Source organism: Eschrichtius robustus, chromosome 3, assembly GCF_028021215.1.
Source record: "Eschrichtius robustus isolate mEscRob2 chromosome 3, mEscRob2.pri, whole genome shotgun sequence".
In the NCBI taxonomy this organism is placed as follows: domain Eukaryota; kingdom Metazoa; phylum Chordata; class Mammalia; order Artiodactyla; family Eschrichtiidae; genus Eschrichtius; species Eschrichtius robustus.
The window spans coordinates 174,375,020-174,400,907 of record NC_090826.1 but is presented as its reverse complement, the minus strand read 5'-3'; the positions used below and the strand labels follow the sequence as shown (position 1 = coordinate 174,400,907).

At 37.1% G+C, this 25,888-nt stretch overlaps 1 protein-coding gene across 1 annotated transcript in view; it reads right to left on the bottom strand.

Moving 5' to 3' along the window:
* USH2A (usherin) overlaps positions 1 to 25,888 on the bottom strand; it is a 795,295-nt gene that overhangs the window by 638,891 nt on the left and 130,516 nt on the right. Inside the window, exons 9-10 of the mRNA XM_068538548.1 lie at positions 24,994 to 25,189; positions 22,105 to 22,235 (exon numbers count right to left, since the gene is read on the bottom strand). Of these exons, the coding sequence (XP_068394649.1) occupies positions 22,105 to 22,235; positions 24,994 to 25,189 (327 nt within the window). The remainder of the gene's footprint in view (positions 1 to 22,104; positions 22,236 to 24,993; positions 25,190 to 25,888) is intronic.

Genomic DNA, 25,888 nt, shown 5'->3' with positions numbered 1-25,888 from the left:
CATTCATTTAAAAACATAGAATGGGACTTCCCTGGTGGCGCAGTGGTTAAGAATCCGCCTGCCAATGCAGGGGACACGGGTTTGATCCCTGGTCCCGGAAGATCCCACATGCCATGGAGCAACTAAGCCCATGCACCACAACTACAGAGCCTGTGCTCTAGAGCTCACGAGCCACAACTACTGAGCCCGCGTGCCACAACTACTGAAGCCCATGCACCTACAGCCTGTGCTCCACAACAAGAGAAGCCACCACAATAAGAAGCCCGCACACCGCAACGAAGAGTAGCCCCTGCTCGCCGCAACTAGAGAAAGCCCACACACAGCAAGGAAGACCCAACGCAACCAAAAACAAATCAATAAAAATAAATAAATTTATTAAAAAATAATAATAAAAAATAAAAACATAGAACAGAAAAAGCCTTAGGAAACAACCTGTGAAGGAAAGAACTACTGAATATTAAAAATACAATAGGCAAAATAAAAATCTCAATAAAAAGACTGTAAGATAAAGTTAAGAAAATTCTTCAGAAAGAATAAAAATAATAATAGAAGAAAAATGACATAAAAACATAGAATTTCCAGAAGGACAAAAAATAGAAAAATGAGGAAGGAAATTATCAAAGCATTAATACAACATAAACATTTTTCCTTACATGAAGCCACAGTTTAAAAAGGCTCACCATGTGCTAGCAAAATTAATGGGTAAAAAATGAAGCTACATTAAGGTACAATCTCATGAAGCATTCAAATACCAGAAATAGAAAGAAGACACAAAAATTTCTAGAGACCAATAAGTCACATATAAAAGAAATATAGAATATCATTGAAGTGTTCTGTAATATTATTGCAACCTAGAAAACTATATCCTACTTTCCAAATTATAAATTGTCTTCAAATTATTGGACACGATACCTTCTAAATTATGAATAAAATTATTTTAACTTATTGGAAGCAATACCTTCTAAATTTAATTCCCATTCTCAGGAAGGTACTGGGACATAAGATACCAGCAAATGAGAAAGTCTACTATAATAGCAACAAGAATGCAACTACAATGAGGTATCACCTCACACCCATCAGAATGGTCATTATCAAAAAACCTACAGGGCTTCCCTGGTGGCGCAGTGGTTGGGAATCTGCCTGCCAATGCAGGGGACACTGGTTCGAGCCCTGATCTGGGAAGATCCCACATGCCGCGGAGCAACTAGGCCCGTGAGCCACAACTACTGAGCCTGCGCATCTGGAGCCTGTGCTCCACAACAGGAGAGGCCGCGACAGTGAGAGGCCCGCACACCGCGATGAAGAGTGGCCCCCGCTCGCTGCAACTGGAGAAAGCCCTCGCACAGAAATGAAGACCCAACACAGCCAAAAATAAATAAATTAAATAAATAAATAAATAAAATTTTAAAAACCTACAAACTATAAATGCTGGAGAGGGTGTGGAGAAAAGGGAACCCTCTTGCACTGCTGGTGGCAATGAAAAATTGATACAGCCACTATGGAGAACAGTATGGAGCGTCCTTAAAAAACTAAAAATAGAATTACCATATGATCCAGGAATACCACTTCTGGGCATATACACAGACAAAACCATAATTCAAAAAGACACATGCACCCCAATGTTCATTGCAGCACTATTTACAATAGCCAGGACATGGAGCAACCTACATGTCCATCAACAGAGGAATGGATAAAGAAGATGTGGCACATATATACAGTGGAATATTATTCAGCCATAAAAAGGAATGAAATTGGGTCATTTGTCGAGATGTGGATGGACCTAGAGACTGTCATACAGAATGAAGTAAGTCAGAAAGAGAAAAACAATGTGGAATCTAGAAAAATGGTACAGATGAACTGATTTGCAAGGCAGAAATAGAGACACAGATGTAGAGAACAAATGTATAGATACCAAGGGGGGAAAGCAGGGGGTTGGGGGTTGGGGGTTGGGGGTTAGGGGTGGGATGAAATGGGAGATTGGGATTGACATAGATACACTAATATGTGTAAAACAGATAACTAATAAGAACCCGCTATATAGCACAGGGAACTCCACTTCGCTGTACAGTAGAAACTAACACAACATTGTCAAACAACTATATCCCAATTAAAAAAAATTATAAAAGGAACAGAAAAAAAAAAAAAAAAAAGAATGCAAGGCATGGGATCCAGGAGATGGAGATTCAGGTATGTGGCAAGCCCATGCTAATAGCTGAGCAGGTAGCCCAAAGGGCCATTGGTCCAGACTAGGTCCAAAAGATGGAACATTCTGAGAAGAAGGTGGGGCTGTACAGATGATGTCATCTGTTATACCTGAGCATGTTAAAAAATTTTTTTTTAATCTTATAGATATGCAAGCAGCAGAGATGTCAGCATCTTGGGGAAAAAAAAAAAACTAGTGGTATATATAACTATTACTCTGTATATGTCACACTGCTAATGATTAAACAGTAGGTAGTAAATTCATCAAAGGATTGACCATCCAACTTTCTTCAACCTTCTAAAGTACCTAATGGCTGCGTAGCAGGCACTGGCAAAGTGGAAAGGCCAATCCTTTGCATCCCAACCCAGGATTTCCAAGGTTCTGGATGTGCCTTCTCCTCTCTTTTGCTTCCACTCCAGCCACATGGCCTCTTTTCTATTCCTTGAACACAGCAGGGATACCCCCAGCTTAGGGTGTTTGCATAGGCTGCTCCCTCTGCCTGGGTCCCTCCCTACAGACTTCCAGACAACTAACTCCCTCACCACCATCAGGGCTCAAATCAAATGTCCCCTTCTTAATGAGCCCTGCCTTGACTACGTATCTAAATTGCAGCTCTCTTCCTTCAAATGGCACTCCTGAGGCCTTTTACTTTGTCCTGTTTCTTCCATAGCAATTAACTTAGTAAAGAGATTTACTTATTTTTACATTGACTGATGATTACCTTCCCCCTCTACTCCCCAAACCACCTTACAATGTAAACTCCATAATAGCAGGAGTTTTAGTCACTTTCCCTTTTGGGAAATGAATGACTCTTCTTCATTTTGCACAGCAGAAGAAACTGAATCTTAGATCAAGTTATTTCTTGAGGACCAGACAGTTAGCTAGACAAATCCATGCTCATAACCACTGTGCTAAGTTCACTCTGCTTGTGATAAGCTACAAATGTAACAGCAGCAATGGCAAGAGTGCTAGACCCAAGCAAGGTCAAGGTAATGGCCAATACCTGTGAGGAGTTGGACCCACAGTGGAAGAAGCAGGTTAGCAGTCCAGTTACTAATTTGTGAATTTCTCTGAATAGCCCCGATGTTTGCTAATGGGCGCTGTCTACTACCCAGTGACCACACTCAGGATCTCTCTATTCTGGACCATACTGCAAAAGTCTGCTGTCCCAGGCTATGTAGCAGTGGTGGATATGCACAGTCAATTGTGTAACAATTGCAACAATGAATTTGGCAGGAAGATTAGTGACAACACAGAAGAGTAAGACTCTGCAATCATTATCCTAGTCAGCTTTCTCACCCATCCTCTACATTAAGAGATGGAGTTCTATCACGGTGATTCGAGGCATCAGATAATCCATACGTGATTTCTTTTGTGTGTGTGAAAAATATCACTTAGAGATAACGATGTATGAGTTAAAGATTAATAAATTAGGTGAGAACAGTCAATATTTATTAGAGGTTCTCTATGTAATAGACACTATATTTTAAGTAATTCAAAGCAACGCTTTTAAAACAGGAGAAATATCTGTCTTCTTAAGCACTCATTTGGCTGGTGGTAGAGGAAAATCTAATGTTCTATAGATTACATCTTCTCACAGAACTCACTAAAAGCCAATGAGGTAATGTGGACGTTGCCAAACAAAGTAAGAATTTGAAAAGCAAACTCAAAAGTTTAAGAACGGGAAGTCTGCCCTGGAAATTAAATTAGATTTTCAGGGTTTTGTTTGAACAGAAATACAAATGAGGGCAAAAAATCTTTTAATCAATGAGTAGATTCTTTAGAATAGTCTTTTCTTTTATAGAGATGACTATAGATTTTTTTGAATAGAAATTCTTTAACTCCTATTCCTCTTTGCTGGAGAACTCATTCATTCATGCTGTTATCAACAAATGTTTGATAACATACAACCACACAGTATGTACCCTGTGAGTTGCATGAGGTCATAGTATGCGAGCAATAACTCTCAGTTTCTACCAGTTCTTCCCTCAGAATTGCCAGCATTGCCCAGGAATTGTATGCAGAATGAAACATCAATTGATCACCAAGTACTAGCAGTTCTAAGCAATGCCTGTAACACACTGCTCTCGCCGACTTGGCACACCACCATGTCACTTCTGTGCTCAAAGATATTCAAGAGCTCCCTATTGCCTACCTAACAAAGTCCAAATTCCACGATGTGACCCCAATATGCCTCTCTAGTGTCATGTGACACTACTACCATACCTCAGTGATGGCCCCAGAGTCTCTACTGGAAGGGCTTGACGGCAGCAATCTGGATGGCACTGCTGCTCAGGGATTGTTTTGTAGCTACATCTGCATGGCAAAAACACTATTCTTCTTTAGATAATTAACCAACTTGTAATGCTTTATGGAGGACAATGGTAGGAAGAGAAAAGGGATAATGTGGGGTGAGGGGCTTGATGTCTGCCAGGCAATGTTTTCTGTCTCCACTGTCCATCTAGTATCATGTTTTCTGCAAATAACAATAGTTTTGCTTCTTTTTTGACATCCGTGATTTTATTTTGTTCATTTTGTACTATTTTCAACCTCTGTTACAGCTTTGAACAGAAGTTATAAGAACACGGATCCTTGTTCTGTTCCTGATCTTACAGGGAGAATGCTTAACGTTTATTGTTAAGTATGATGTTAAGTTTCTTTGAAGATGCCCTTTTCAGATTGAGTAAGTTTTCTTCTGTTTCTAGTATGGAGAGGGTATTTATCATGAAACTGTTTTGAATTTTTTCAAAAGTTTTTCAACACTTATTGAGATTATTATGAGATTTATGTTGTTTATTGCACTAATTGATTTTCAAATGTTAAACCAGTATTGCATTTTTGGAATAAATGCCAATCAGTCATGATGCATTACCTTTATTGCATATTTCAGGATACAATTTGCTAAAATATTGTTAAGATATTTTACATCTATGTTCATATGGAACATTTGACTTGTTCAAATGTTATTATATATTTCAGGATTAATACATTTCAAGATTCAATTTGCTAAATTATATTGTTAAGATATTTTACATCTATGTTCATACGGAACATTTGACTTGTTCAAATGTTATTATATATTTCAGGATTAATATACTTCAGGATTCAATTTGCTAAATTATATTGTTAAGATATTTTACATCTATGTTCATATGGAACATCTGACTTGTTCAAATGGACTTGTTTTTAAATGTTTTGTCAGGTTATGGGATTAAGGTTAAGTAGCCCTCATTAAACACTTTGGAAAGTACACATTCTTCCTCAGTTTTCTAAAAGAGTTTATGTAGGACTTACATGATTTATTCCTTTATGTTACTGGAGAAGTCACCAATGAAGTCATCTGGGCCTGAAGTTTTCCTTGTTGAAAGGAAATTTGAATTTTGATTACAAATTCAATGTCTTTATAGGAAGGTATTTAGATTTTCTATTTTTTCTTCTGTTAGGTATGTATTAATGTTCTATTTCTTTTTGTGTTAGTTTTATATTAATTTGCCTACTTCACTTAGGATGTCAAATTTCTTAGGAGAGAGTTTTTCATAATATTCATTATGATCCTATACAGGTGTTTGTAGAATGTGCTGTGATGTCCCTTTTTTTATTTCTGATGTTGGCAACTTGTTTTTCTCTTCTTTCTACTGATCAGTTTGTCAATGTTATTAATCTTTATGGAAAAAACACAACTACTGAGTTTTTTCATTTTCACTATTGCTTGTCCAATTTCTACTCGGCTAATTTTGTCTTTTCTTTTCCCTTTTGCCTACTTACTCTGTGTTTAGTTTGTTCTTTTTTCCTCCCCATCATCAGTCTTCTGGCTCAGAAAACAATCAGCTTCCCTCAATGCCTGGCTGCTACTTGCTGATGCAGTCATTTTGCTGTTCATCCCCACTTGTCTTTATTGCCTCTCTTACCTGTTTCATAAGAGACTTAAACTATCAGAAAATAAGTGGGTGTGGGGTGGGTGTAGGGAAAGTTGAGTGAGTACAGTTGAATATTGTGGTGAGTAGGTGAAAATGGAGGAAAGGACAGTCACTGATGGTGAAATAGGTTGAGAAAGAAGGAGAAGGAGAAGGCATCACATAGGAAGACAAACAACAAAAGAGCTTGGGCTTACATTTCTTCCATGTATTCTATATATTCAGTTTAAGTTAGGCAATACAAGTCAAAAGAGGCTCCAGAGGAATGAGGGACAATGATTACATGGTCACAGAGTTTGTGAATTTCTCCAAATCCCCAAATAAAAACACAACTGAAAAGCAAAACCAGAAGAAGCCAAGAATAATATTTATAACAGAACTAGGTGACCAACTATCCCTAGAAACCCCCAAAGAGAAGCAAGTGCAAAAAAAACAAGTCACAAGACTTGTATGGCATCAGTGTCAGCGTAGGACAAAGCAGATAGAAGTCACAGGGCATCTGACTTTTGAAAGACCTGAAAACTCGAACCCCAAGTGCAGGACACTATTTTGAGAACGGGCGACTACAAATGGGAGGGGTACTGCTGATCCAAAACAAGTGATGGCGAGAGATCTACAGTGGGAACTGAAGGGATTGGAGGAGCCTAGCTTCTGGGAACTCTCAAAACTGATGGACCAGGGCACACATCCATGGCAAGACCCCACGCTGAGGAGACACTACGGAAAGTGGATGGGCAGAATGATGTTTAAAAGAATATGCTTAAAGACAGAAATTCTGAAGCTGGGGTGGGTTTATCACTGGCAATGAAAAAAATTCAATCTTTCCGAAGTTTATTCCTAGATAATATTAGTAAACAATACATTTCAGGAAGGTTAAATTTCATTTACCAGTCCCTGAGTGATTCGTTCATTCACTATTATGTAACCTTGATTAGCACAGTGCCAAGTACATAGGGGCATCCCCTAAATATGTGTTTACTGACTGGATGAATTATTTAAAAATAATTGTTATAGGATTGAAATGTGCTTAGGAGGTACTTCAAATATTAGAGAACTATAAATCACAAGTTCTACTCGGTTGTGGTAGATTTAGTAATATCTGGAATAGGTTCTTAGAAAATATTTACTCCAAATTCTCCTTCATTCAAACGTAAAAATAAAACATATTCACAGTTTTAAAAATATTTGTCTCAAAGAAGGATACATGCCATTTTTAAATTCTGAAAATGTTTGAATATACAAACCTATATCCAACATATGTTTAGTATATTCCAAAGTTGAGTCCTTTGACTGCCTATGACCAAATCAATCAGACCTATAGAAATAAAAGTCTCTGAAGGACAAGCCCAGGAATCTTCATTTTTAAAAATTTCTATTGGTGATTCTTATGAACACTAAGATTTAAGAACTAGCTCTTTAAGTACTTGCTACCTATTTTGTCACTGCATTATCAGTTCCTAGGGACTCGCTCTTACTCTCTTTTCTTCTGACTTAGTCTTGTACCTCATCAAATTATTGATAGGGCCCATCACTGAGCATCAGAGAAACACAGTCTTTCTGAACTGATTTAACATTGGAGCATTTATATTATTAAGCATCTGAACGTAAGTTCTGGAAATAGCCTGGTTTTAGCATTTAAAAAAAAAAAAAGTATCTATGAAATACCTAATCATTTGCAGCTGCTGGTGCTTCTAAGAAAAAAATACATATATCTCTATTTGTCTATGTATGTATGTATGTATGTATCTACCTATCAATTTATCTACCTATCTATCTATCTATCTATTTAACTATCTATCTTTATACAGTATATTCTCCCTGCTAGGAGCTCACTCAGCCCTAAGAAGTGGACCCTGAGAATTACTCCATATTTCTAATATAGACACAATGACTTCTTTCCTTAAGCTTCTGCCTCTCTAGAGAAGAAAAGTCCACACTAATGTAACAGGCTACCTTTGTAAGGTATTCAGTCCACTTCAAAAATAAATGAATCTGCAGTGGTTTCTGCCACATATAAATGTCACAAATTGGAGAATGCCAGGTGAATAATGTACATCATAATACTTGTTTCCTTTTAAGTGTTTTGTGATACTGCTGTTTATCATCTTGCTCTGCTATCGAAAATATTCATTTGAGAGGAAAAGCTTCCACACTGGTGTAAAACCAAGATGTCTTTTCTTTTCCATTCTACAATGCCTGTCATTTGTCAGGCTGGTATATTTTTATAGCTCCCCTCCCCCTCCAAAAGGCATTTCCGAGAAAGTGCTTTCCAAACTTCACCACCATAATCTCTAAGGAGAGTGCAGAAAGGTAAAATTCTGAAGTATGTTCAAACAAAGTGATAGTAGGAACGGAATACATTTTTTTTCCTCAATCTTTTGAGTGTTCAAGACAGAAAGCGCGTAAAGAGATTCCCCACATACTGTTGTTCCCAGCAATGGTTACATACTTGAACGGTTTTTTAAGAGGAAGTACTATAATTATAGTCCTTCTGCTTCTCAAAGGGGTATAATTTCATATTGCATCATCCTTTCCCCCTCTGGTTTAGGTCTACTTCACTCAGAAATTATAAGCTATAACTTGTAAAAGATGCATATGATATATGTCACACCATGCTAAATTAGAGCATTTCATAAATGTCATCTGAATGGCACAACTGTACAGTGTGGTCTTATTGTAATTTGCTGCAAAATTACTAGAGTGGTTATTAACAGGATGGGGTTTTGACTTTATCAAAATGAAAGATCTCACAGTAGCATTTAAAAAAATACTTCCAGCACGAAAAAATACATTCTCCATGTGTTTAGTTAATTTTGTACAGAAATAGGCTTTTAGGAAAGTTAACTCATTTGGTTTAACAATTTTTGTTTATTTTAGTAAAAATGATCAAAGTTGCTGTGAACCTATAGAGCAGTATGCTTGCCTACTGTACTGTTAGTTTATTGAATCAGTGAAAATGTGAATTCCAAATATATTAAGAGATGTTTATCTGAGATGATAAAGAAACTAAATAAATCAGGCTTTTAAAAAGTGCCTTTACAAAATATTCAAAAACAAATACAGTATACTAACACATATATATGGAATCTAAGGAAAAAAAAAAAAAAGGGTCATGAGGAACCTAGTGGCAAGACGGGAATAAAGACACAGACCTACTAGAGAATGGACTTGAGGATATGGGGAGGGGGAAGGGTAAGCTGTGACAACGTGAGAAAGTGGCATGGACATATATACACTACCAAACGTAAAATAGATAGCTAGTGGGAAGCAACCCCATAGCACAGGGAGATCAGCTCGGCGCTTTGTGTCCACCTAGAGGGGTGGGATAGGGAGGGTGGGAGGGAGATGCAAGAGGGAAGAGATATGGGAACATATGTATATGTATAACTGATTCACTTTGTTATAAAGCAAAAACTAACACACCACTGTAAAGCAATTATACTCCAATAAAGATATTTTTTTAAAAATTAAAAAAATATATATTCAAATTAATTTATGTGTAAGATAATAACCTGAATCCTTGGTATACGTGAAGCACTAACGGGGCTACATTAACTCCTCAGTATCACCCAAATCTCCATTTGAGAATTGTATTGGTTCTAAGAAATTAGTTTGCGACTGAATTATATGCACATTGTTATTTCCTAAATATCTAGGACTTTTTTAATAGTTAGAATTAAATTAATAAGATTTGGAATAACAAGCCCAAAACAAATGGATGTTTCCTTTCTACTTTTGGATAGTGTACATAAATATCCAGTTCAGCAACCTGCTATGGGTTTATGTGCCAGGCACTGGAAGAGCCAGTGTTTCTAACCTCAAGTTGGACTTTGGAAACAGATAATACAAGTTTTGAATTTCTGCTCTACCCCATTATTACTTGTGTGATCTTGAAGGTGTTATCTAATTTCTCCAAGGTCCATTGTCCTTAACAACCCAATGGATAAATCGGTAACTGCTTTAACCAACTTTGGTAAGGACTGAATTAATTGACCAAACATCCTTGGCATAATAGTTTCTACATGGCAAGTGCAAAACAAATGGAACCTATGAGAGTCTTACTGACTAGTTTCTGTCCTCATGCATTTTTAGCAGTATGTCATCTGTCTGCCAATCTGTCTTACACATTTCACAATGTGGCACTCCTATGCATGGCACCTAAACCGCGTGTGGGTAGATCAAGGTAGAGACCAGTTCTGCAGCGCACCAGGACCTGAAACACTCCCCAGTTCTGCAGAAGACTGGAAGGCCTAGTGCCCTTGCCATGGGTTTGCCCTTGATCCTGGGAGCACAGCTGCCTCTGGAAATGCTCAGCACATTGGGTTGGTGTGCCAAGAAGAAAGGAGGCTGGCTATGTTCTGTTCCTGAATAAATCAGTATCAACAAAAACACATAGAAAGGGGGCTTCCCTGGTGGCGCAGTGGTTGAGAGTCTTCCTGCCAATGCAGGGTACACGGGTTCGAGCCCTGGTCTGGGAGGATCCCGCATGCCGCGGGGCAGCTGGGCCCGTGAGCCATAATTGCTGAGCCTGCGCGTCTGGAGCCTGTGCTCCGCAGCAGGAGGGGCCGCGATGGTGAGAGGCCCGCGCACTGCGATGAAGAGTGGCCCCCACTTGCCGCGGCTGGAGGGAGCCCTCGCACAGAGGCGAAGACCCAACACAACCATAAATAAATAAATTAAAAAAATTAAAAAAAAAAACCACACACACATAGAAAGGGTCCTTATGATACACTGACTAATATTTAAAACATACTTACTATATCTAAATAGATAAATTCTAAGTGAAGTAAGTCAGAGAAAGAATATCATATGTATCATTCATATGTGGAATCTAGTTTTTTAAAATGATACAAATGAACTCAGTTACAAAACAGAAAAAGACTTACAGATATCGAAAACTTATGGGACTTCCCTGGTGGTGCAGTGGTTAACAATCCGCCTGCCGATGCAGGGGACACGGGTTCGAGCCCTGGTCTGGGAAGATCCCACATGCCGCGGAGCAACTAAGCCCGTGTGCCCCAACTACTGAGCTTGCGCTCTAGAGACCGCGAGCCACAACTACTGAAGCCCGCGCGCCGAGAGCCCGTGCTCCGCAACAAGAGAAGCCACCGCAATGAGAAGCCCCCGCACCGCAACGAAGAGTAGCCCCCGCTCTCCGCAACTAGAGAAAGCCCACGCGCAGCAACGAAGACCCAACGCAGCCAAAGATAAATTAATTAATTTAAAAAAAAGAAAACAAACTTATGGTTACCAAAGGGGAAACGTGGAGGGGATTATAAATCAGGAGCTTGGGATGAACATACACACACTACAATATATAAGATAGATAACCAACAAGGACCTACTGTAGAGCATAGGGAACTCTACTCAATATTCTGTTATAACCTATATGAGAAAAGAATCTGAAAAAGAATGAATATATGTATGTGTATAACTGAATCACTTTGCTGTACACCTGAAACTAACATAACATTGTAAATCAACTATACTCCAATAAAATTTAAAAAATAAAAAATGTACTTTTTATTTATAATCCCAAATAAATACGGTTTTACTTTTTAATCATAATGTATATATGTATACATTATATCTATCTATCCATATATACATACATATACATATATATGTATCATATGGTGGCTGATCTCGCTAAAAGTTTTAAAATACTCCTAGTTTGAAATCGCCTTCAAGATCTATGATCCCTAAGCTTCGTCCATGCAGTTTTGCTCTTTGCACTTGTCCTCTCATCTGGGAGCACCTAGAGGGGCAGTGATTATCGTCTCACTTGCTTGTCCCTGGGGCCTCTCTCTCATAGGTGCTCATGAATGAGACTTCCACGTTGCATGCAAGCTGGTTCTCCTCCCACCCACGTCCAGGCCTCTTTTGCTAACACGTGCTGACACGGTTGAAGCAGACCACCTTCCACAGGTGCCTCTGCCACTACACAGGATCCACCCCCAAGCAGGCGCTGCCATCCGTATTGGTCTGGTAACCCCAAGGTGCTGATGAAGTACTGTATTCTCAAGGATTCTCGTTAAACAGAAGCCACTCTGTTGTGTATGTATCAATAGAAAATATACTTCTCACTGTTGGGCTACCTTCTGTCACATGGGCACCGAGCGGAGATGACAGGTTCCGCACCCTGATCCATTCTCCTCTTCCCTAGTCCACAGCTGCAGCTGGAAAGTGGCTCCCTCACCAAGGACTTCCTTTGTCCAGTCCTCCATTAAACTAGTGTAGCCATGTGACTTGCTCTCCCCCAACAGGATCGTATCAGAAGAGACGCGTGCCTCTTTTGGGCCAAGACCTTTTAAAAGGTGGGAGCTGTTTCTCCCCATTGTCTTGTCCTTTCCTAGTGAAAGGCAGAGCTACGGAGTGGAAGAGGCTGTGCTCTGAATTGTCGTATGGAGAAGAGCCACCAGGCAACCAGGAACAGCCGCCTTGGAGGGGTTAGAGGAACAAGAAATAAACTCCTATATTGTTTGGGTCACTAGACATCTCGGGGTCTATTCATTACATCTGCTTAGCTTATCCTACCTACTATCGGTAGCAATGCAATTGCAAACCTTGTTATTACCTCACACTTGTTAGTTAAATCAACAACCGCTTATTACTTAACATGCCTGCCAAAACTACCAGCACTGTTGAATCTGACCTTAAATGCCTGAGGTATTCTTACTCAGCCAAGTTTGTATATCCTGGCCCTTGGGATGAGTTCATTCCCAAGGAGGTGCCAGATGTGTCCAAATATGTGGTACTCAACTTAGACTGAGGCTGGGAACGTCACCGCGGTCGCAGCTTCGTCTATTTCACCTTCAGTTTACCACAAATTTGAATCTTGGATAACTTCTTCAGAATGAGCCTTTCCACCAAGCTCAGGTCCATTTCCTCCTTCTCTTTGCGTGTGCACCCCAGCACCTTTATCCCTATCTTTGTATCTAGCCCTCTACATTCTCAGGTTGATCACTTATCACTCAGCTTACCAGCTGCAAGAGAAATGTTACTACCCATCTCTCCTTAAGTCTCTGAACGAGGTACCACATGACTTATGACCAAATCTTCATGTCTTTCTTAAAGCTCCACGTAAACTCCCCACCTTTCAAATCCTTCGCCATCCTAATGCTTACAGCCAATACCCATACATCACACTATTCAAGGTCAGTCTCCTTATAGGCCGAAGAAACCTGTGCATTACTTCTCTTTGTATACTTTAATATTGGGGTAACACAAAATATAAGGCAATATGTTTCTGGACTTTTGGATATGTTGTGGTAATTAATGACAAATACTTAGTTCTGAGCAGAGGAGAAAGAGTTGATGAACTGCAGGAAATGGGACATTATGCAGAGAAAGTATATCCTACTCCATTTTTTAATGTATTTCCTTGACAATTATCACCCTGGCAGAACAATCAATTTTCACAAGTAGGATTCTTATTCCTTATGATTCCATCTTCCATGGGTCGAATCTGGAAATACTTCCATCACTGATGCCTTTCCATTTCATCTAATTCATCTCAACCATTCGACTCCTGCCTTATTAATTTATTTTTTAATGTCTCTTAATCATTTCTCTCTCTTCTGGCTCTATTACAGCCGTTTATTGATGCCTTCTTGAGTATTACAATCAACCATTCTTCTCTCTTTTTATAAAATTACAACTATATTTTGGTTTTCAGCCAACTTTTAGATTCCTTCATTCACTGTTTTTTATTTCCATTGTTTTAAAAACAAATGGCTTAGGTTAAATCTTCTGATTTTGAAGACATAGTTTAGGGTACACCTTGACTGCAATTTAACAGGGGCTCAGCATTGTGGAAAACTTAGAAAAGCACTTGACTTTAAGGTGGAATTCAGAGGATAGGAGAGAGTGAATCCACTCCTGACCAAGTGTGTGCAGAAGGACACACTCACACTTACCACCCCCCAACACAGATCCACATCCAGATTCTTTTCTCTATGCATCTTTGATAGACAGTTTTTTTAGCAACTTGGTTATTAAAGACTGGTCCACAGACAGCAATGAGGGATCACCTGGAAACTTTCACAAATACAGAATCTTAGTCCCTGCTCAAGACTTTCTGAATCAGAATCTGTCTTTGAAAAAGCATCTGAGAGGTTCACATGCCCATTAAAGTTTGAGAAGAATTGCGCTGGCTGACCTCCTACATCTTGTCTGTTGTGGCTTCACTCTCATGGTTTCCTCAGCCAGATCCAAGAACACAGCAAAGTAAAGGAGAAAGAAGGGAAGAGAGATGGAGAAAATCCCAAGCAGAAAAGCACTCAGACAGCATTGCTTGAATGCCTTCTGCATGAGGCAGGCCATACGTTAGGGCCTTTCTCTCAAATGTCCTCACCACATCAGCATCACCTGTGCACGTGGCTAGAGCAGGTGGTCCAGGAACCCCAGCAAACACACGAAGGGCAAGGGTAGTGAAGGGGAAGGTCGGAGACAGACAGTTTCTTCCCACTCTGGCTCAGGAACAGCCTGGGATCTCTACATAAATGTACTTTAATTATGACCTTCATAGGTCCTTCCCCAAATACCTCAAAATATTTTTTTCAAAGCATCATCCAGGCCTGGGGCTGTATCTGGTTCTTCTGGACCTAAGTCACACTAGATGAGGAAAAGGGAAAGAACGTTCAACCTCCAACTCAGGATAGATATCCAACAACTCAGGCACTGAGTGCAAAGGAAACAAGGAGGAAGTGCAGTGACATTTTGGGAAACACATTATGCGTATCTCTACTATTAGCCAAGGCTGCTCGTAAGATGAATGGATTTATTTTCCCCAGTGTAGTAATTTTTTTTTTTTTTTTTTGGCCCAGATATATCTTTTGGGTACTGAAAGCTCTCCCTTTGAAGATACATAAACAAAACAAAAAGTACACAGATACACTCCCACATACAATTTAAAGGTATATATGGATGCCCTAAAACTCATCCATGGTAGCCCTAGGGATCCCAGGACTCTATATTAAGGATTCCTCAATAATAATAATGACTCTTCTCCGTTTTCTCCTAATAATATTAATATTATTATGTGCTCTAGATGATCTATGACTTTGATGGTCTTGACTTTGGCATCAGCAATTTTAGGGTTTAGTGACTCAGAGCATTACTTCATGCCATTTTCAAGATCTTGGCATTCACAAGAGGAACAATTACAATATTTCCTATGGAAGAATAAGGCAAACATGCCATACTTTATGAGACTGGATGGAGTTTCAAATGACAACTGCCAAAGGGGAAGTTTCCTTTCGGAACACAGAATGCCCAGCACAGTCACTCAGGCCATTTGGGGCTGGCTTGGTTCCTAAGTTATTATAACAAAATGAGACTTGAACTACTGCCTAATTTCCTTGTATGCTCCCTAATATTATTAAGGATTGTAATTGCATGAATTTTAAAAAATGTGCTTGAATTTAATTTTACAGTTTATAATTCTGACATTGTTGACAGCTTTTTTAGTGTGTATTCTGTTATCCCGTTGAAAATGACGGTAAGCATTTTTAGAAATCTTTTATAACATTATTTAGGCAAAGGTGTACTTGACACTATATTTCCACATATAATAATAATCCATATACTTTGTGTCTGTACGTGGAGCATGAGAAAACAAAATAAAAATTAGGTAAAATGTAAATGTGATTTAGAGATGGAGAATGTGGAGGTTTTAAATTCATGAAAGTGTTCTATCACTGTATCTACCTTCAGATTCCTATATGTAGCTCTTTCTGGCTACATGTCAGATTGCATGAAAATTCTCTTCATTTTTTTCTGACTATAAAAATGATCAACAAAGCAAATTAGTCAGAAAAAAAGAAAAAAACAATGTTTTTAAAACAAAGAAAAATGTTAATTTTTAAAAACATCTTTCCTTTCATGCATTTTTAAATTAGATTTTTGTACATAGAAAATGACACACAGAAGCATCTTTTAAAAAAAGCTTTTTCTATTCTTGTCTCTCTTTTTCTCCTATTCTCACTCCTGAGATCAAAGTCCATGTTGTAATATATACTTTGTACATTGTAATATGTCCGTACTTTTTTTCCTCTTACTACTGAATAAAATTCCATTGAGTGGATATATTACATTTTATTTATCCACTCATCAGTTAATGGACATTTGGATTATTTCTACATTTTGACTATTATGAATAAAGCGGCAATGAACATTCATGAATAAGATTGTGTGAGGATATATTTTTCCTTTTTGCTTGGATATATAGCAAGGAGTTAAAGTGCGGAGTCATACAGTAACACTGTATTTAATATTTTGAGGAACACCAGACTGTTTTCCAAAGTGGGTGCACATTTTACATTCCCACCAGTAGTCTGTGGGAATTCCACTTTCTCCACATCCTCATCAAGATGTGTTACTATCTGTACCTTTAATGATAGCTATCTACGTGAGTTTGAAGTGGTGTCTCATTGTGCTTCTGATTTGCATTTCTCCTAAGACAAATAATGTCCACAGCATTTTTTCATATGCTTATTTGCCATTTGTATATCTTCCTTGGAGAATTGTCTATTTAGATCCTTTACTCATTTTTTAATTGAATTGTCTTTTAATTATTGAGTTGTAAAGTTTTTCTACAGACACTAGAGACAAGTCTCTTATTGGCTATATGCTTTGCAAATATTTTCTCTCATTTTTTGGGTTGTTTTTTCATTTTCCTGATAGTGTCCTCTGTAAAACAAGTGTTTTAAATTTTAATGAAGTCCAATTTATCCATTCTTTTGTTGCTTGTGCTTTTGGTGTCATATCTAAAAAGTCACCGACTAATCTAAGGACATGAAGATTCACATCTCTATTTTCTTCTAAGAGTTTTATGGTTTTAGCTCTTACATTTTATTCTTTGCTCCATTTTGAGTTAATTTTTGTATAAGGTATGAAGTAGGGAATCCAACTTCATTTTTTGCATATCAGTACCATTTATTGAAAAGACCATTGTTTCTTCATTTGTCTTGGCACTCTTGCTAAAAATCAACTGACTGTAAAAGTAATGGTTAATTTCTAGACTCTCAACTCTATTACAGTGATCTGGGTATCTCTCCTCAAGCCACATCACACTGTCTTGATCACAACATTATAGTAAATTTTAAAATTGAGAAGTGTGAATCTTCCAACTCTCTTCTTCTTTCTCAAGACTGTTTTGGCTTTTTTTGAGTGCCTTGAATTTTAATATGAATTTTAGGATCATCGTATAAATGTCTGCAAAGAAGCCAGTTGGGCCTTTAACAAGACTGTGTTGAATCTATAGACCAACTGCCATCTTAGCAAAATTAAGTCTCTGATACATGAATACAGGATGTTTTTCCATTTATTTAGCTCTTCTTTAATTTCTTTCAACAATATTTTGCAGTGTTCAGAATAAAAGTTTTGGACTTATTTTATTGAATATATTCCTAAGCATTTTATTATTTTGATGCTATTTAAATAAAGTTGTGTTCTTAATTTCATTTTCAGATTGTTCATTGCAAGTACATAAAAATACCACTGATTTCTGTGTATTGATCATGTATTCTGCAAACTTGCTGAAACTTATTAGCTCTGATAGACAGTATTTTAATAAATTTGATAGGGACAGAGTAAAGGGACAAAGTAGGTGATTAAATAGTTAATCCCACTAGGGGATTTTAAGGAGAGAAAAAAGTATGGGAGACATCTGTAAGTTAATGATCACTCAAGAAAGCTGGTTTACTTAACCACAAAACCAAACAGGCTTGCTAGCAACAAAACCATGCAACAGAAGCATGAGACATGCCCCCCAAAAATAAAACAATGGTGGCATGAGACCCACATCCTGCCCAGTGAGTTCAGTAAGTTCATGATTCCTTGGACATGCTCCTCTGTGCACACTAAAGAAAATAAAAGGAAAAGGTGACATTATACTAAAACCTGAGATGATTTACCATTTTTAGCATATGTTACCGCCTTTTTGCTCATTTCCATTGTGCCATGACAGTCCCGGCTTGACCATGTAGGGACAAAAAAGTCCCCCGCCTGACATGGAGGAGGAACTGATGATGGAAGCCTGATGTCTACCCAAGAAAAAGGAAGAAGGTGGTCTTTCCCCCACTTCTCTCTTTTCCTTTGATTGTAAAACTGTTGCCCACTAAGTTCTTGGGGCACGGCACCCTCTCATTAGCCCGCTTGTAAGCCTCACAAGCATCCTATTCTAAAAACTCCCTTCTTATCTATCACTTTGCCTCTCACTGAATTCTTTCTGCACTGAGACATAAAGAACTGGAGCTCCTCAGAGCCACCCAAAACACCACCTAGCGGTTTCAGATTCCTTGGAATCTTGGGATTTTTTACCTACGCGATCATGTTATATACAAAGACAGATAGTTTTACTTCTTCCTTTTCAACCTGGATGACTTTTATTTCATTTTCTTGCCTGATTTCCCTGGTTAGAACCTGCAGTACAATGTTGAATAGAATATTGTCTTATTCCTGATCTTAGGGAGAGAGCATTAAGTTTTTCACTGGAAGTTTTCATTTATAAGTAGGAGGTCAGCTGTAGGTAGGTATTGTGTAGATGTTTGTTTTCAAGTTGAGGAAATTCTCCTCCATTACTAGTTTTCTGAGAGTGTTTATCATGAATTGGTGTTAAATTTTGTTAAATACTATTACAGTATTATAATCAGGTGCCTTTTTTCTTTAGCCAGAAAATAAGGTGATTGTATTGTTTGATTTTCAAATATTGAAACAGAATGCATTCCTGGAACACAACCACCTTAGTCTTTGTGTTTAATTATTTTAAAACACTGCTGAATATCTATTTGCCAAAATTTTGTTTAAAACTTTGGCCTCTCAATTCATGAATGATATTGGTTTGTGGTTTTCTTTCATGTGCTGTTGCTGTCTTGTTTGCTATCAGGATAATATTTTCGTTCATTTAACTTTCAGTTGGTTTATTAGACCATTTACATTGAATGGTATTATTGTTATATTAAGGTTTAATAAGTCTGCCATTTTATTTTTTGGTTTTTATTTATTCTATCTGTTTTTCAGTCTCTATTTACTTTCTCCCTATATTATTATAGGTTATTTGAACATATTTTATTTTATTATTTCTTTATTTTTTTACATGAACATATTTTAGAATTCCATTTTGATTTATCTGTGGTGTTCTTGAATATATCATCCTTATAATAAGCCTTTTTAGTTGTTGTCTAGATATTACATTATATACACAGATATCAAAGTCTGGTAGTTTTTTTATTTTACCAATTCTAGTTAAGTATAGAAAAATTACTTCCCCTTATATTTCTTACCCTCTCCATTTTTGATATAATTGTTTTAAATATCTCCTCTAATATATTGAGAACCACATTAGATAGTTATGTAATTTTTACTTCAACCATCAAAAAATTTTAAAAACTCAAAGAGAAGGGGAAAATGTGTCATATTTAGCCATATTTTAACTCTGATGTTTTTTATGCCTTCCTGATGTTTCAAGATTCCTTCATTTATCATTTCCTGTTTAGAGAAGTTTCTTCAGCCAAACTTTAGAGTAGGTATATGCTGGAGACAAATGGATGGATGCTTTAAAATCTTTGCATGATAATTCTAACATCTATATCACCTTGATGCTGGTATTGTTAATTGTCTTTTTTCATTACATTTGATATTATCCTAGTTCTTGTAATGATAAGTGAAATTTTATTGGAACCTGGACATTTTGCTGTTATAAGACTCTGAATCTTACTTAAGTCTTGCTTTAACAGTCAGGCCTCCTATGAAACTCTTCTGGTGAGTGAAGAGAGGATGTTGCCTCATTATTGCCTGGTAGGAATAGAAGTCAAGGTTCTCCACTCTGGCTCCACTGACTCAGTAGGGGAGGGTCTCCTTGTTACCACTGGGCAGGACTTTGGGTTCTGACTCTCCACTAGGACTCTGAAAACACTGCCCTAGCTGGGAGGGGAGAAACACCTCCATCTCAAGGAGATCTCAAAGAATGTTTACCTATATTGATGACATCAATGATCAGAGAGGTCCTACCTTCTGAAATGTCATTGCCCTGGGTATGTTCATGTACAATTCCACCCCAAAATTAGATCCACCCCATGAGAGCTGGAGAAAGAGATCCAGAGCCAGTAGTGTACTGGAGCCATCTCCACTGTATGATAAAACCATTCTTCCCAAATTCATATTTGGTGACATCTCATTGGTAGCTTAAAATTGACGATGTGGGCTTTTTATTTTTCTCAGATACTCCAGTGTTAAATATTTACAAGCACAGAATTACTAAAACTGTCTCCTATCCCAATAAAATGGACTTGAAATAGAATTTTGAGAAAAATTAGGTTTTAATTTCTTGCATACTTGAGTTGTAGAATTGAGGGACAAATCTGCTACACTTTACTTCATATGGGTAATGACATATAAATGAAACTTTGGGAGGTGTAACTTTAGTTCACAGTTTTTCAGTACTATATACCAAAATTACCTTAGATCTTCAGGGAGAAAACGTATTTAAGTGAAAAATTTAAGTAATGCTTAGATTATTATAATAACCATTCTAAATGACCATCTGACTATGAGATTAGTGCTCAGACTAATTCACTTAACACTTATTAAATTCACTTAACACTTATTAAATAAGTATTTATGGGGTGCTTATTATGTGACTGAAACTGTACTGTTTGTGTTGGACAGAGAGAAGACAAAGAAGTAAATAAGTGAATTTACTTAATTTGCTGAAGTAAATAAATGAATTTATTTAATTTGCTTAATTAAATAAAGGCTACAATGAAAATAACATGGGATGATGTAAAATACAGTGATTTGAGAATGTTCTACAACTGGGTGATCAGTGAAGAAATCTCAAAAGATATATCAATCTTTGAATTGAGACTTGAATAACAAGCAAAAGACATCCATGTTGAAAATTCAGGGCAAATGTGTAAGGGTGAGATGTGTAAAGACAGTCAGATTTTACTAGTCAACACATATAAAACTGTAATATGACTCTCTCAGAAAATAGCGCCTCAATATCACAATATAAAAACAGAAGAGATTGCCTTTTTAGTTATTTTTCTACCTCCCAGCTTTCCAATGAAGCATATCACACACTATGGTTAATCTGAAGGTCTTCAAATCCATATTAGCTCACTTTATATTTGGCTTTTATTTGTTAAAACAGTTTTTAATGCATGCTCCAAGTTATATGACAAATATATTTTGCCTTGAAATTATTATCATTCCATCGTAACTTAAAAAAAATTTTTTTTCTTTAACCAGATTGTGGTTTATGCTCTTGGACACTGCATTCTCAACTATTTGCAAGAGAATATGTAATTATTAAAAATTAATACAATCATTGAATTGATTCTTCAAGGTAAATTTGCCTTTTATCTACTTTCACGTGGTAATATTATCAGAACAGGTAAAAAGCTCTAGCTGAAGACAGCACATTTAAGTACGGAGCTGCTTTTCCTGATGTATAATACAGTTACAATCTGTGTTCATATAGGTCAGACATCAATATTTGTGATGTTGGTAATTAAAATTAATAAAGTGATAAAAACCCATTGTACTGTTAGATAGAGAAAAGGTTAAAAGAAATTTAGACCAGAGCTATCATAATTTCCATTTGGATCTATGTGTAAGTGACTTTTGCTATACTATCTTCTACGGAATTTGGGAGGAACACTGTTCTTGTTTACTTAATATCACTTATTAATATTAATTCACCAGTAATTCCAAGACACATACTTAACTTACTTCATTGTTTACTTGGAACCCCCAGCTTCCAAGTTTTTTGACAACTGTAAAATGGACCGCCCAAGTAGCCTTATATTTTATATTGATATGAAAAGTTGCACAGAAACACTCCGAAAGCAACCACCTCTTTGAAATGTGAGCACACACACAGAGGACTTCCTGATATAGCCCTCAGTATCACTGATAGACCATCTCCTAAATTAGTTTCTGGAAGAGAACAATTCTTTCCCTTCAATAGTGAGAACTCACCTGATCGCACAGGAAGCTATTGTTTCTAGTGCCAACTTTATCACAGTCACAGGGTTTGCAAACATCTATGGAGGAAGGATCTGCACCAACTTGTCGGAAAAAGTAGTCCTTACACAGCTCACAGTTTTTCCCTGCGTCGGGGAAAGGTTATGCATTATGACTTCCAATTCATTAAAATCAGCTGCATAATTCAAAATTAAAGACTGTATTCCTTTGAGGGAATTCTATAATTTTAGGGATGTCCATTTTAATGCACCTTTCATCTCTACCTGCCAATTTAGTGATCCACAGCATATGAAACAATGAACCTGTTACAAACTGTGCTCTACTTCATTAAACTCCCATCTGTTATATAATATCACACTTCTAAAAAGCTGTGCTTTGTAGGGGCCCATACATTTTGAAAGAGTTTGTTTCCAAACTTAAATTTTTTATTTCTAGGACCAGGTACTGAATCTAAATCAACTATGTGAAATTTCTACATTCATGGTAGATGATAGCTCTACAGTTGGAAGCAAATAAGCATATATTATTCAAATATTTTTCCAGAACTAAATCTTATAAAATAGAAGACTGCTTTTAATGTAATTTACTATTTCATAGTTAATGTGATTAAAAGCAAATACTTCTGTTAGTACTTATGGCCATTATTTTTCATTTCAAATATCAAAATAGAATTTTATATTTAGCTACATCAAATAAATTTCATATTAAATATTAGAATATCTTGACACATTAGAAATATGAGGTAATTCCTATTGTTTACAATTTCTTATTCAGAAAATTTCCCTTTCCATTTTATATAAGAAAGCAATCTAAACTACAGGGAGTTTCTAAACTAAATGTGAGTAGCATATCAGATCACTGAAATTGAAATAAAACTGAAGGCTATCAATTCCCCGTTTAAACATGATGCTCTCTTCCTCAAATATTGCTGAAACTGGCCCAATATTAGAAAACTATGGAAACAACTTAATCAAATGAAAAACTCACACTCTAATGGATCTTGGCTGTGGACAAATTAAATGGATTTATAATATGCCTAGAATATTTCCATTTCTATATGCTGAGGACTCCCAAATTTATATCTCCAATCTAGAAATCTCTCCTTTATTTATCATTCAATGAACATTTATTTAGTGATTACCATGTTCCAAACTCTGTGCTAAGGGCTGAGGAAAATACAAACTGCACCCTTTTCACAGAGTTACCTTATAGTCTAGCAGGTAAGATGAATCCTAATTAAATTATTACAGGAATAAATATATATTTACAAACTGTGATAACCATAAGATGCCACTAAAGTATATAGATTATACTGATCCTCTCTGAAGCATCATGGAAGGCTTTCTTTAAGAAAGGAGCTTCAGAACTGTGTTTCTGACTGTCCCAAAGAGAGTTTCTTCTTTGTTTCTTGGAAACACACAGTGAACTTGTCCAAAACAGAACTTGCCATCTTCTCCCTCAATTTGATCCTCCTGTATTTCCTATCTCAATGGCTGGTACCAACGTTGACCGTGTTGCTCAAACTGGAATGTTAGGCATAAGTCTTGACTCTTCTTCCTTCCCTTACCTACACTCTGCACCTTGCTCGGAAAATGCTGTCACTGTCTACCCTAAGTGTCTATTGGATCCGCTCATCTCTATCCACACCACCTTAAATGTTTTCCCACATTATTTCTCATCTGGACCATTGCAATAGCTGACTAACATTTTTTCCCAAACCACTTTTGACCCTCTCCAATCCATTCTCCACTTTATAACCAGATGGGTCTTTAAAAAACACAAAATTCCTTTCCTTAAGTGCCCTTAAGTGGCATCTCCTTAACCTTAGGATAGAAGCTAATCTCTTTATCATGGCTTAGAGAGCCCTCCAGTATCTGGGCTCTGCCTTTCTTCCTAGTGCCTTTTCTAACAATCAGCCATTTGCACTTTCATCAGTTCTTCAAGGGCACCATGTTTCTCTCTCCTCTAGGCCATTGTACAACTGTTTCTCTTACTGGAAAACTTCATTCACGCTCCTAATCCCCAACCCCGCTCCTTCACCTGGTTAACTCCTACTATACTTCCCCATTTTAGCACTCATCAGACAACTTTTTAATTGTTCCTTTAATAGGGTGCCTTTACCACCATGTAATAATCCATACAAAGACAAGAAAATTCATCATCTTGTTAATCCTTATATTCCCAGCACCTAGCCAAGAGCCTGTCCCACTTTAGGTTATCAGTAATTATCTAACAAATTCATTCATGCTTCAGAGTAGCACACTTTCAAACCCATCAGACTTGGGCCATTATACTTTAAAAATTCAGACATTGTCTATTTCTGCTTTTAACATATCAGCCTTTCAGAAAATAGTAATTTTTCAATGACTAGTCAAAATGCTGGATGGTTTTAGGGACAAGACTCTTATAATTATTTTATGCATTTAATGAACATTTTTAAAAACAGTATTCCCTGATTACTAGAGTCCATGCCAAACCTGAATGATTGTAAACCTCTCTACATGGGAATCCAGACATAATGGAAGATCAGGGGTCACACAGAAAACTTATTTCAAGGATATATATACTCAGAATAATACAGTAATTCCTGATGTATCCAAAATATATTCATGATCTAATCAAATGAAGTGAACTTATTTAAAAAAAAAAAACATTCTCCTGAAAATATATAGTCTAAGACTAGAGTGTTATATCTGAAAACTACCTAATCATTTGGAACATGAAGATTCAGTAAACCAGAGTGGTTTTCGAACTTAATGGTATGAAAGCACTTTCTTAAATAAGATAGCAATAACATAACTTAAAATAATATGCATTATATATAGAAGCACATGGGCTTCAAGACCAAGTCAGCGTCTGTTATTTGTGTTATTTGCTGGTTACCTGTAGTGTTATGCTCACAGTCATCACAAACTCCTCCACCTCCTCTGTGGTGTTCAAATGGAAAGGGATCCACTGAGATGTTGTAGTGGCAGCTTCTGGAATGGCTGTTGCATTCACAGGGTTTACAATTGAAGGTGTGAACTTGATCACTTTGGCGAAAAGGCTTATCATTATAAAGAGGCAGGCAGTGATCGCACTAGAACAATAAAGTAATATCAGAATGATAAATATATAAAGTTGTGCTTTGTTTCTTCTTATTTACATATCCGGCACTTTCACTAGATAGAAAGCTAATATCAAAGAGTTGAAAGCCAGCAACTATTGTATTTTTAAAAGTGTTTTATAAATCAGAAATTATCATATCACAGTCATGGTAGTGCAGAATTGTAAAAGTGACAATGCAAGCTGAAACCATGTAAAGTGATCTTAATAACCAATGGGGAAAATTATGATTGTTCCACAATCTGAAATTTTTTGTGAAAACATTAAAAGCTTGACTTCCAAGTCCTGGTTCCACAAGTAAAGAACTTGGAATTGCCACTCCATCATAACAAAGAATAAAAAGTTGAACAGACTGAAAAATCAACAACTCTCCCTGGATCCCTAAGTGGGGGACACAGGGCAAACATCTGTCCCCAGGATTGGAGAGACAGGCAAATAAAGGGAGTCTCAGCTATAGGATCAAAGACTCACTAGGAGAAACTTCCATGGGAACCAATGCTGGGGTAGAAAATCTGAATTATAATTGATATATTGCTGGAAGTTCACTGTGAACAAGTCTGATAGTTGAAAACTCCAGGGTAGTGTAGTTATAGGGGACCCTCAGCATTCTGTGAGATTTTCTTCCAGCAGCTTGACCAGGTTCTCACAGTAAATGAACTCAGGGGAAAATCCC